General features: G+C 32.5%; 1 protein-coding gene across 1 annotated transcript; it reads right to left on the bottom strand.

Annotated features, from left to right (window-relative positions):
* Positions 1-821: 821 nt before the first annotated feature.
* Positions 822-6,964, bottom strand: LOC115951196 (ras-related protein RABC2a). The gene is made up of 6 exons (XM_031068385.1): positions 6,539-6,964; positions 5,804-5,872; positions 4,990-5,055; positions 2,989-3,110; positions 1,702-1,830; positions 822-1,098 (listed from the first exon to the last, which is right to left on the bottom strand). Exons 1-6 carry the CDS (start codon positions 6,675-6,677, stop codon positions 988-990), a joined length of 636 nt encoding a protein of 211 aa, XP_030924245.1. The 5' UTR covers positions 6,678-6,964; the 3' UTR covers positions 822-987.
* Between the last annotated feature and the right edge of the window lie 5,286 nt (positions 6,965-12,250).

The following is a 12,250-nucleotide window of genomic DNA, read 5'->3' on the forward strand; positions in this document are numbered from 1 at the left end:
CTAATACCATTTTTGGTACGATAGTCACTCCATAAGTATAAGTGTTTGTGAGTGTAGGGGATAAAAGCTGAGTAGAATTTCTATCCTGTACAAAAACAAAAGTAATAAACTAATAATAATCTTTTTCATTCCTTTTTTTTCCATATAATTATTAGAATGGCTACTTTTGAATAATATCATCGTCAAGAAACAAAACCAAATCTTTGTAATAAAAATCCATAATGAATTGTTGAATTCAATTGAACGTAAGAACAATCGTATGGTAGAAATCCAAAAAGTTTCTTCTTGTTCATTGTCTTAAATTGCCTTTTTCTTACAAGCACACCTTGATTCTCCTGCTTCATACCTACCATGAATTCCATACTCCTTTTAACCCAGGATCCCAACCCTTCTCTAGTCTTTGATCCTTTTTAACATCAAGTGTTTACTAAAGCATTCGAGTTGCGTTTTCCATATGCATATAACATCACAATTATTCACTAGTTCCCAGGCATGTTGGATGGTCAAGGTTAGTATTGATTAATGATTCTTGGGCAACACAAGTGTATGGCGCGTCTAGCTAGTGACTTATTCGACTAAGGAACAAGGAAAATAAATACTAATAAAAACATTGTTAGCTACATTGGAGAGTAAAACTCACTATAATTTAACCACCAAGTAGAATTCAGCAAAAGAAAAAAGAAAGCTCCAAGTAGAAAATTCTATTATCTACTCATTCGCTTGCCTAGCATGAAAAATTGTGTTAAAACCAACAAAATACAAGCAATTTTGTTTTCATAACATTGGGATTTTTTTTAATTAAAAAAAGGGGGAAAAAAACAAAGGCAAACAATTTACACAAGGTAATATATGTTATCTGAGTGCCAATATTCCATTCTCAAAGGTACATGTAATTACTCAATTCAATGACAAGAACAAGTGTAAGACACTAGAACAGAAATTAACATGTACATGATGATCTGTTCTTGATATCTGAATCTTTTTTTTTTAAGAGCAACAACCACCATTTGGAGGTGCTTGGTATTCCGGTTTCTGTTTTAAAATGTTTCTCTTCACTAGACTAGATCCTTCTTCCAAGAGACTAGGAACCTCCATTATCTGTAATATAATCTCAAACGTTTAGTCAAAAAAAATAAGGTAATATAATCTCAAACTCATTAAAAGTGAGAACACTAAATGAACTACGAAGGTAAATATTTACAGCTTTTCACTCATTCTAGTTGCATGAAAATCATACTTTGGTCAATGTATGTTTGCTAACCAGTCAACTAAATAATTCAAATCCAAAACATCGATGCTACGCAATAATGAGAATCATATTTTGTTTTCTGTTTCACAAACAAACATAGTTTTTCTTGGATAAACCTTTCTTTGTTCCTATCATCAGATAAACCCCCTTTCTCCGCCTGACCCTTCCCCTCATAGTAAGGGGGAATATGCCATTCCAACTAAAGGCTACCAAGTCAAACTACTATAGCTTTTCTTTTAAAAATATATAAAGAGGGTTGGGGCTATTGTTTGTTGGCTGGTAGCATTACAACCATCGTTCTCTCTCTCTCTCTCTCTCTCTCTCTCTCTCTCTCTCTCTCTCTCATCATAGCTTGAAATAGATCTAACATAAAACCCACCATACACTTCACAATAAAATAAATATAGTGATTATATTGATAAACTGACTGCCTTTAATGGCATGAGTATTACCTTTAATGCAAGTTCTTCAAAGCATTGCTCCACATTTTCCCTAGTTTTAGCACTACATTCAAGAAACAAACATCCAAGCTCTTTAGCTAGTGCAATTCCCTCCTCTCTACTTACAACCCTTTCAGAATCCTGGAATCACACATAAATTAAATGTTATAACTGAAGTAATAGATTGAGAGCTTTCTACCAGAAAATTTAGTTTATGACATATCATCAATTGTTCTTTTCAATAAGAATAACAACATATTTGGTAATCATTAGGAATTTTATTTTGGAAAAAAAAAATTAGACTGTTAAGAAACAAGTCATATAGGTAAATGATGAAGCTACGACTTCTACCAAAAGGAAAAAGGAGCCAGAAGGAAAAATGAGTGAAAGGAAAAATAGCACTAAATCGATATGCATACTCACTCTCTCATAGATAAAACCTGCAACTTACCGCATACTTTTACAGTACGCTAAGAATTGAAGCTCACTCTAGCCTTCAATTTAGACATGATAATCATAGAATGTTAATATGACAATTCATTTTTAGGCAATTAAAGTGTACACACAATGCAATGTGAACCATCATATTGGCTTTGCTCTCTAGCATGCTAATTGTACATGGAATAACTAGGAATTACAAGGCAGTCTCAACTCATTAGCAATAACTCGGTGCATTATAGACAATGTTATCTCAACGATAGAGGTTGAGAACAAATATATACCAGTCAGTGACTTAGCTATATTGAATGTATTAAATGAAAGCATTACAGCTATAAACTTAGATTTTCAATACAATGTAGCAACTAATCAGCTCTACACTTTGCTAGCAAAATTTTGTTTTCCTACAAGTACCAAGCATTTGGAGAAAACTTGGAAAGAATATGACTGTTAAATTACAAATTGTCCCAAAAGTTTAAAATATTGGGATATGGCAAATTAATAATTTAACCACATGCTTGTAACGCCCCCCCCCCCCCCCTCTCACGTGTGGGCTCAAACTCTATTTTAATAGGTGAGGCCCAACAAGTGGGATTTTAAATGGAAAGTAGAGTGGAGGAGACAAGGATCGAACTCAAAACCACCTACTCTGATACCATATTAAAGTACAGACTGTCCCAAAAGTTTAATCTTCTTTGATAGGCTGTCTCAAAAAAGCAGATCATGCTAGTCAAATGCGTCAGACTTTTTGTTCCGTTTATTTTCTCACAGATTTGCTTATAGAAATTTAGAAAGAGCATGAAGCTAAGTTTTTGTCAACTTATAGCAAAATGTAAAAGACATGGAGAATATAAAACTTACAATATCAACTTTATTTCCAACAAGCATCTTGACACAGTGCTGATTATTCGAGTAGAGTTCTACTTCTTTAGCCCATACATCAGATAAGTTTGTAAAGGTCTCCCTCCGAGTAACATCATAAACTAAAACAGAAGAAAAGAAATTAGTAATAACTGTTAACCAAAACCATGGGAACATAGCATTAAAAAAGGTGACAAACAAAGTCAACAATTCAACAGCAAATATAGCCTATTAAAGTTATAATTGAATCCACTATTTATATTACCAATTAGCCATGTTGGTTTCAAGCAAGTGACCTATGCGCAAAGGCCTATGTATTTGTGCCATAGATGAAATTTGAGTAGAAAATTAAAGAAAATGTTTCTCAAGGCCTCCATGATGCATATGCTAGAAAAGTTTGTCTTAAATAAGAATATTTAAAGTATGATAAGGTCACAAACAAGGCAGTTGTGCAAAAGACAAGAAAGGAGGAGGGGGATCTTTTCAAAGCTTGCCTACACCACTTAGATTAAGACTAAAAAAATAGTTTATCCAATAATAAAGCCAATGCATTGTTTAATGTTGTTCACCAGCACATATAGAAGCAAAAATCCATTATGAATAAACAAGCGCTTATAACAATGTCATGTTATATACCTGCCTCCCGTCTCTCTATTTACAGGCATAATATCATCAATGGTCACCAACAGAACTAACCAAATTCTTGCCAGCTATATTAACTTTATAAAAGCCACAACTCTAGTATAATATGAAAATTGTTTATCTTCCAACAGATTCTGACATTATCCTTTTCAGAATTCTGCTTCCCTTTATACTTATGATCTGATATTCTGAAAGCTACAGCATTTGTCTTTGTTTGAGCATGGCCAGATCATTTCATTAGAAACTCCTTTTTCTTACAACATATTGTGTACTAAATTTCCTGCCAATCCTTAAAAATTGGAAAATGCTATAGCTACTACAAAAAGCTCACAAAATGATGTAGCAATAATATGATTGGTGCCACTTAAACAATTTAGTAAATGAACATTTGCATCACTTTTCTGTGATTAATGACATGTCATTTTGTAAGGGTTATGAAGCAAAATTTGTAGTATCTAGCATCACTCTTAAAAATCCCATCTTCCAATTCTTCCAGTCACCTACCTAAAGATTCTTTTTACAACTATGAAAAGACAAACAAAGCTTTTGTTCCCTGACTGGTGCAATGAAAATAGGATTTTGAAAAAAAGTTGCAAATTATGTTGTTTTGGTGATTCTTTTAGTTGTTATATGGATCTTTGGCATCAGTCAAACTTAGATAATAGATGTGAAAAAGATCAATGATATCTGTGGAGTTGTAAGGCAGTAGTTTAATGAATCAAACAGATTGGAGAATGGCAGCTATAAAATATAGATTTGAAAACCAATATTATTAAAGAAATGTTAATCACTTTTCTATAAAATGTATGCCCTGCTTTTCCCAGGGAAAAAAAAACTCCACTAGCAAGTTAACCCTAGATAGTGCAATGATAAGTGAGGTGTACTGTGTACTTACAGACAAGATTAATGTATACCATACTAGCAGGCATCCTTCATCTTCATAGTCAACCTGACACGATCCCTTTTATTTTTATTTTAATATAAACCATAACAGCACAAATAAGAGGAATAGGTAGTAAGTGCTTGCACGGAGTTAGCTTGATTGGTAGGGCTTGGGGTGTGCTCCATCAAAGTCCTAGGATCAAGTCCAGGATTAGCCAATGCACGGTTCTTGTGGCCAGGACCGTGCATCCAAGGTTTACTCAACAGGGGTAGGTCCAAAGGGACTTACCTTGAAGAGATTTCTCCATCATTAAAAAATATAAGAAGAAGAAGAAGAGAGGAAAACGTAGCAAGGGTACCAAAACACTGAGTAATTACAAGTTGAAACCAAAACAGCATCTTCCATAATTAAGAAACTAGATATTTCTATACATGCTTTGAAGAATGACATAAATATATATTGTTGGTAGCATGTACCTAGAATAATCCCTTGGGCACCTCTGTAATAAGAGCTAGTTAATGTTCTGAACCTCTCCTGTCCAGCTGCAAAAGACATTACATTTTGCAAAGTCAATCATAATTCATTTACATAGTGAAACAATTTCTCAGCAGATAGTTTGTGATATAAGTTACAGACACAAGATGAAATGATAAAAGAGCATATGATATATTTTATCCAAGAAACCTAGAATCGGTGCACAATTCACACATTCGCCTTTTAATGATATAATACAAATGAAAATTGCACAGAGAAGCGTGAAGAGCAAACTGAAAATAAAGGTTACTCAACTTGTTACTGTATATTGATCTTTGTTAATGAGCTTCAGAACTCAAAAAACTGCTGCTAGAAAAATATTTAATGAAACATTACAAGGTTACCAGTTCCACTAAATGCATCAACGACATGTTTTAAATTTTAACATGGAAAAAGGGGAATAGAAGACTTTTGTATTAAAAGGACAGATAATAACACTCCAGATTTAGAATGAATAATACACTTCTCCAATAAAGGAGTCATATCAAATGGAGAGAACCAGTCCTTGGTGAACTTAGTTCAACGAAGAAATTTTCTTGATTTTGGTTTCTTATTTGATGAATTCTTCTCTTGCAACTTAACATCCCCAAAAACATGCTAATGTACAAAACAGTAAGGGAAAAAAACTAAGGAAAGTTGAAAATCTTTTGATAGTGTAGTTAAGCTTTCAGGGTTCTTTACATATAGACAGATAGGATCTATATTTCATGTTGGAAGCATTGAAAAGTGAAAGAATGGACCATGGCCACAGCTTACCAGTGTCCCAAATTGTGAGCTTCAATTTCTTCCCACCGACTGTGAGCAGCTTGATTTTAAAATCCACACCTACACATGATTAGAAGTTTTATATATGTATAACATGAGCTACTTAACACATCAAAGTGATTGAAATACTTGCATTGATTGATCAAAATTAAAGGTAAGAACCGTGAATGATAAGTGATTTATAGTATTTATTACGTAGACAGTATCTTGTTATAACTTATTTGTATCTCAACTGATTGGCACAAGATATCCAGGATTCAAATCCCCCACCCCCATAATCGTGTTATAGAAACACATAAAAACCTTTTTTTAAAGGATTCCAAAATTGAAATCCACAAATTCAAGAAATTTTATGAACTCGGTGCCAGTTGAGTCTCAAAATATTCAAATGTGGGGCGACTAAGGTAGACACTCTAGTGACCCATATTGCATATACATACACCGGAACTCCCAATGATATTTTTTCCATTACTCAAACATAAGAATCTAGTCATAGATCCAACAGTGTTGGACTCTGTTTGGTTCCTCAGAAACCGTAAGTAAAAAAAAAAAAAAAAAAAGACGTCAGCTTTACGAAAAATTTGACATTTCCAATCATTGAAGACCGGACAAAAGTGGAGAACTATACTGGGCAAAAACTTAAAGTTGAACATGAAGATGAACTTTTACTTTTATTTAGAAACTGAATTAAAGTTGGCTGAAAAAGAAAGAAGAAGAAGAAAGTACCAATGGTGGGAGAAAGATCTTCGACAGAGTTGGAGATGAAGCTGACAAGAAGACTACTTTTGCCAACGGCAGAATCTCCGATCAATAAGATCTTGAAAGAGAGATCGTAGTTACTGCTCTGACCTGAAGACGATCCCATTGATTCTCTCGCTCTCTTTCTCTATCTGTCTGATGATTAGTGCTTTTCTGTGTGTATTTCTTTCTCTCTCTCTCTCTCTCTAAAAAAGTACAGGGAAAGAAATGTATATATAAGGTGGGGGAGAGAGAGAGAGAGAGAGAGAGAGAGAGAGGAAAGGTGTGTGTAAGTGATAATGCAATGTATGAGTATGATGATGGATGGGGCATCTTTGGGAGAGAAGTTAAAGAAAACGGCTAGCAGGAGAGCAGGGCTTGGGCAATATCTGACAACCAACCAATCCAACGTTTTTATTCTTTCTTTTCTTTTTCTCTCTATATATATTCCTCTCTTCTCTACTACGTTTTTTTTACTCTCAGATGCTGTTCCGCTTCCGTTTTCGCTCAACATCACTGCCTTGTTCTCTTTCAAAACAACGTTATATTTCCTTTTTTAAAAAGTTTAGCTCTAAATCCGATGAAAGTGACAATTAACAAGTCAATAAATGTGTAGCTTTAGTCGTAATTTTTTTTTATTATAAAAAATGGGGTTTAGTTTACCATCAAAACTCTTTTAACTGGGCATGTTTTTTTTTTTTAAACAAATATACAATAATAAGTGATAGTAGGTTTTAGTTTTTACCTTTTACTCGTATTTAGTTAATAGATAATGTGGTTATTTCTCATTAAAACAAAAGGATATTCCAGACTTCTAGTTAAAAAAAGTATTGGAGCTAAGCCAAATTTTAACAAATCTGAATTTGATTTCTGCCTACACCAAAAATCAATTGGTGTCTTGGTCTAATAATAAATAATAATTATCAAGAGTAAATGGCATAGACTAAAACTCTCTTAAAAAGAGTCATAATTTTTTTAAAAACAAAATTTGATTACAAATTCGATTGTAATTAATGATTACAACTTCCATTAAACCATTTAATTGGTTACATATTTTAAAAATCTAACTATTAGATTGTATGCTCTTTATGTTATTAACATGTATGTCAAATTTTGTATCAATCCTGTTTAAAATGATTTTCTTTTGATCCACAGTGATGATGTGTCTCACCACTCATGTGCAATATATGTATATGACTTGGTTGATATCTTGGCTTAGTGATTTTTTTTTTTTTTTGGGTTGTCCACGGGGTATCCGGGATAGTTTACACACACCTCAACTAATCCTTACTCACGGCGAGAGTCTGTCGCTGGCCACAAGGTGTTGCAACTGCTGAGACTCAAACTGGGGAGCAAACCCAGTTGGACCCTAGAGCCTTACCCAGTGGTGGACAAGCCATTAGGCCACACTTGGTGGTTTTGGCTTAGTGATTTTGATGATTATAATTTATAGTAATTGATTAAAATTGTTAGTTGATTTTCTTAATTTGCACCAGACTTAATTGAGACCCAACAAATGTGTCCCATGTCATCTATATTGGATATCAAATGAGATGAAAATTGAGTGTAGTTGCATAAAATTATTCTCCTTGGTTGTAAGGAAAAAAATCACAACTTCCTGCTAATTTAATTCTCAATTTAAACCATAAGAATTATATTGCTGCAATTTTCATAAATTGAGGTGTTAATAAAGCATATTGATAGTTTGAGGGTTATTGTAAATGGTGCGCAAGTTCAAGCTTAAAAGGTATAATTAATTAACTCTCTCTTTTTTATCATAAAAGTATAGGTGTTTTGAAATATATTATTTCATGGACATTATTTGATCCTGTTATTTGAAGGCTTTGTAATTTATTATAGCCATTTTTAAAGTATTTGACAAGCGGATACCAAAAAAATTATTCTTTTAATAAAAATATAGATAATTTACTAATTAAATTTTTAAACATAGCTAAGAAAAAGAAAACGAAAGAACATCTTTCTTTGTTTCTTGAAGTCCAAACTTTCGTTTTCGTGACCCACCTAAAAGAATAAGATTGCTGTATACACTAAAACATTAATTACCGGAGGATCGGAGAAAGGATAACCTCATTTCTACTCTTTGTATATATATATTAAAAAAAAAAAAAATTTAATATGTTCACAATATTTTCATAATATTTTCACAATAAGTCCTAAGTAGCAAGTTGTTACTGGTTGTTATTGTTAGTGCAAAAAAGTAATTTCAGTGTTAGGTTTAAATTTGAACTAACAACTCCCCACTTATGATTTGTTGTGAAAATATTGTAAAAATATTGTGAACGTAACATCTCTCTAAATAAAATGACGTATTCGAACATATATTAACGTACTGCATATTTTAACAACTTAGCTTGAGCTAGTTGATAGCTTGCATAGATTGGATTGCATCATGATCATGGTGCATAGGTTTATTTTATACTTTACTAAAGAGCATACAACGTGGCTTGTATTATGGTGCTAAGTGGGAGTGTTTCACTTGATTACTAAATTGTAAATTGAATCCTTATTTTTATATTATCCTTTTTGTGTTTCAAATTTTGAATTTCCAGGTGACCAATTTAATGCTTTAAAATTACGTTGAGTTGAACGGGGTAGGCTTGTGTGACGGTGGAATGGATGGTTGTGATGCTTGTGAATAACCGTGATTTGGTAGGTTTGGTTTTTTTTTTCCTGGTTATGATGATTAGGTTTTGTTTGGTTGGGTTATATTGAGGCCGATTTTTGCTTGAGTTTGCTCTAAGTTTTGCTTGTGTATTTATTTATACAAGAAATTTTTAATTTTTTGAAAAAAACGAGAAAAGGGCTACCTTGTAACAGGAGAAAAAGAGAAGAAAAAATGCAGAAAAAAAAAAAACAATTAAAAAAGTGTTAGATATAAAAAAATTTAAATACAAGGGGACAAAATTTAAATATATAATATGCAACTTAATCTTCACCTCATATAAATGAAATTTAACTTGGGATATTAATTTCAAAGGGATGAGTGGGATGGGTGTTGATTTGTCTGCTACGCTTTACAGTGATTGTTCTTAATTTTGTATGTGAAAACAGAAGCAATGATCTGTTGTTTTCATCAATTCAAAATATTTTGGCAATTAATGTGTGTTTAAAATTAAAAAAAGTGAAGGATGGAGTGGACTACTGTCACGCTCACGCTGAACGCCCACATGGTGACCAAATGAGTTCTTTTAAGCACAGATATATAATACAATTTACATTTGAATATGATTAAATTGAATGTCTAGTAGTGTCCCAGGAAGGACCCAAGTGAATAGCGCGTGGGAAACCACTATCAGGTGAAGGGGCACTATCATTGTTTGTTAACCAAAATGTGACGGCACTATTAAAGAGCTAGCCAGCAAAGTAGAGCCATTTAACATTGGTGAAAGGTCTATTTGTTCTCAAATCATCATTGTTTTCTGCGTAAACCCATTATTTTATTGGATTATTTTAGCCTCCAAAGGAACTCTCTCTCTCTCTCTCTCTCTCTCTCATTTACCAAGTTATTCATGAATAACAGGATAAGTAATAAATACAAAAAAGTTCACCAAATTTTCATAATTATTGAGGTTATAGGTAATTATTGATGTTAAATAAAAGTAAGGTTAATAATGATTTCATAAGAAAATGATATTGCACATTTACACTAGTTACAATTGGGAAAAAATTATAAGTTGTAAAAAATTACCCTTTACCAGATAAGATTGAGTCCATCTTACTATTCATAACTTAAAAAATTATATTTAGTGAGTTTCAGTTAGCTCAACCTTGATGGTTGAACAAGAGATTTAAAATTTAATTTTCACTTAAATAAAAAACCGATTGGTGTTTTGGTTTGAAAATAAAGAGCATAATTATCAAGAACAGACATTATAAGTTAAAATTATATAATAAAAAAATTAAAAAAAAAAAACTATTTTTAGAAACCATAACTTCTTCAAATATTTTAAGATCACTCTCCACATAAAATACTATGAGTATTATATTTAGATTACATCTTTATTACCTTTAACATAGTAAATAAAAGCTTGTTAGAAAATGAAATTCAAACTCATTTTCTTTCCTCACACTTTGTCTCCTCCTTTGTTCAATTAGAGTCACGTCTTTGTGTTTAAGTATGCATCCAAGGAATCATGACTAAATTTATTCACAATAAATTCAGCTTGTCATCTCATAAAATAATAAATAAATAAAAATTCAGCTTGTCATGACTCCATAACCCAACCTCTCACTGGGATGACAATGTCATAAAAATCCCAAACCACACACCAAGGAGTACCACATCGTTGCCTTACCTCCACTTTCTCAACAAGTTCTTCACCACTAAGCACATTTGCAGGTTATTCAAACCCCTAACATTCCAAGAAACTAGTCTTAGCTTCATAAATAAAAACAATAGCCACCCAACAACCTCCCTATACCCTGACCCTTAACTATCTAGGATAGTAAATATGTACAAATAATTCAATCTAACTACTAACTAGACCCATCAAATTAATTTTTATGTTGGTACACTCTTTAACTTATCAACTTATTGTTAGCCACCCATGTTAATATTACACTTGCTACATGTTTTATGTGAACCTAGTAGTACCTTTTGTTTCCACAAAATGGTGTTGCATGAATTTCTACTTATTGAGATTTTAGTTCATTCCCACTGTTCATATATTTTCTTCTAGATTAGCTGCTTTGGTTTGTAGTTACAAGTGGGTTCTAGAACGTGATCGATGTGTTTTAGGTGGACTACTTTTGCACTTGGTTGTTTTGAATAAGTTTATTATGTGTTAGGATTTTATTTTTAATTCCAAAAGATAGTTTTTGTGAGGAGTTATTTGAGACTTTTGTTTAGTTTGAATCTTGTGGAGTTTAAATCATTTGATTGCATTGGTGATTAGATGAATTACTCTTTTGCTTTTATTCGGGATTTAATTGATTGAGTTTCGAGATATTCTATTTGGTCTAAATATAGACTTTCTTAATTGAAAATAGACACCAAAAAAAGCGGATCCCCTCCATTTCATGGCCAGGATTACTTTGAAAATAAATCTATGGCTAAGATGTGCCACATCAATTAAAAATGAATAACTTAACTCTAATAGCAAAGTTAACTGTGGTTAAACAAACTAAGTCTTAATGTTTGCTAAAGTAAGCGTCAACGTTGGAGAAAAAAAAAGGGGAAAAAACAAAAAAGAGAATGAGAGTCTTTTTTGATATGGGTGCCTCATCAGTCATCTAGGGCAGTCGACGAAGATATTCAGTAGTGTTCCTCGTTGTGGAGGGGATAAAAACGTATCCATGTCCTTCACAATTCTTAATATTACTACTCATTCCTTATAATTTTTAATTTTTCTAATTCTTTTAACATACATTCATACACCTTTGAAGGAGGATGCTTTTGTTTTTTGTGGTTCAACTACTTGATTTAAAAAGTCAAGCTTTGAAGTGTAAAAGATTATGAAAATTGTGTCTTGTGAAAACATAAATTTACCAAGTGTCTTTAATTTTCCACTTGTGGATATGTTTCCTTTTTATGCAACTTAAATTTGTGGAAAATTTGTGAATGTTAAACATAATATGAGAAAATCAGTATTGCTTGCCTTTGCAATTTATAGCCTTTAGCTATTTGGATAAATCAAGATTGTATAGGTTTGTGGTTGATTGTCTGTAAAAGGTCGACAT

Source organism: Quercus lobata, chromosome 7 (genome assembly GCF_001633185.2).
Source record: "Quercus lobata isolate SW786 chromosome 7, ValleyOak3.0 Primary Assembly, whole genome shotgun sequence".
Classification (NCBI taxonomy): domain Eukaryota; kingdom Viridiplantae; phylum Streptophyta; class Magnoliopsida; order Fagales; family Fagaceae; genus Quercus; species Quercus lobata.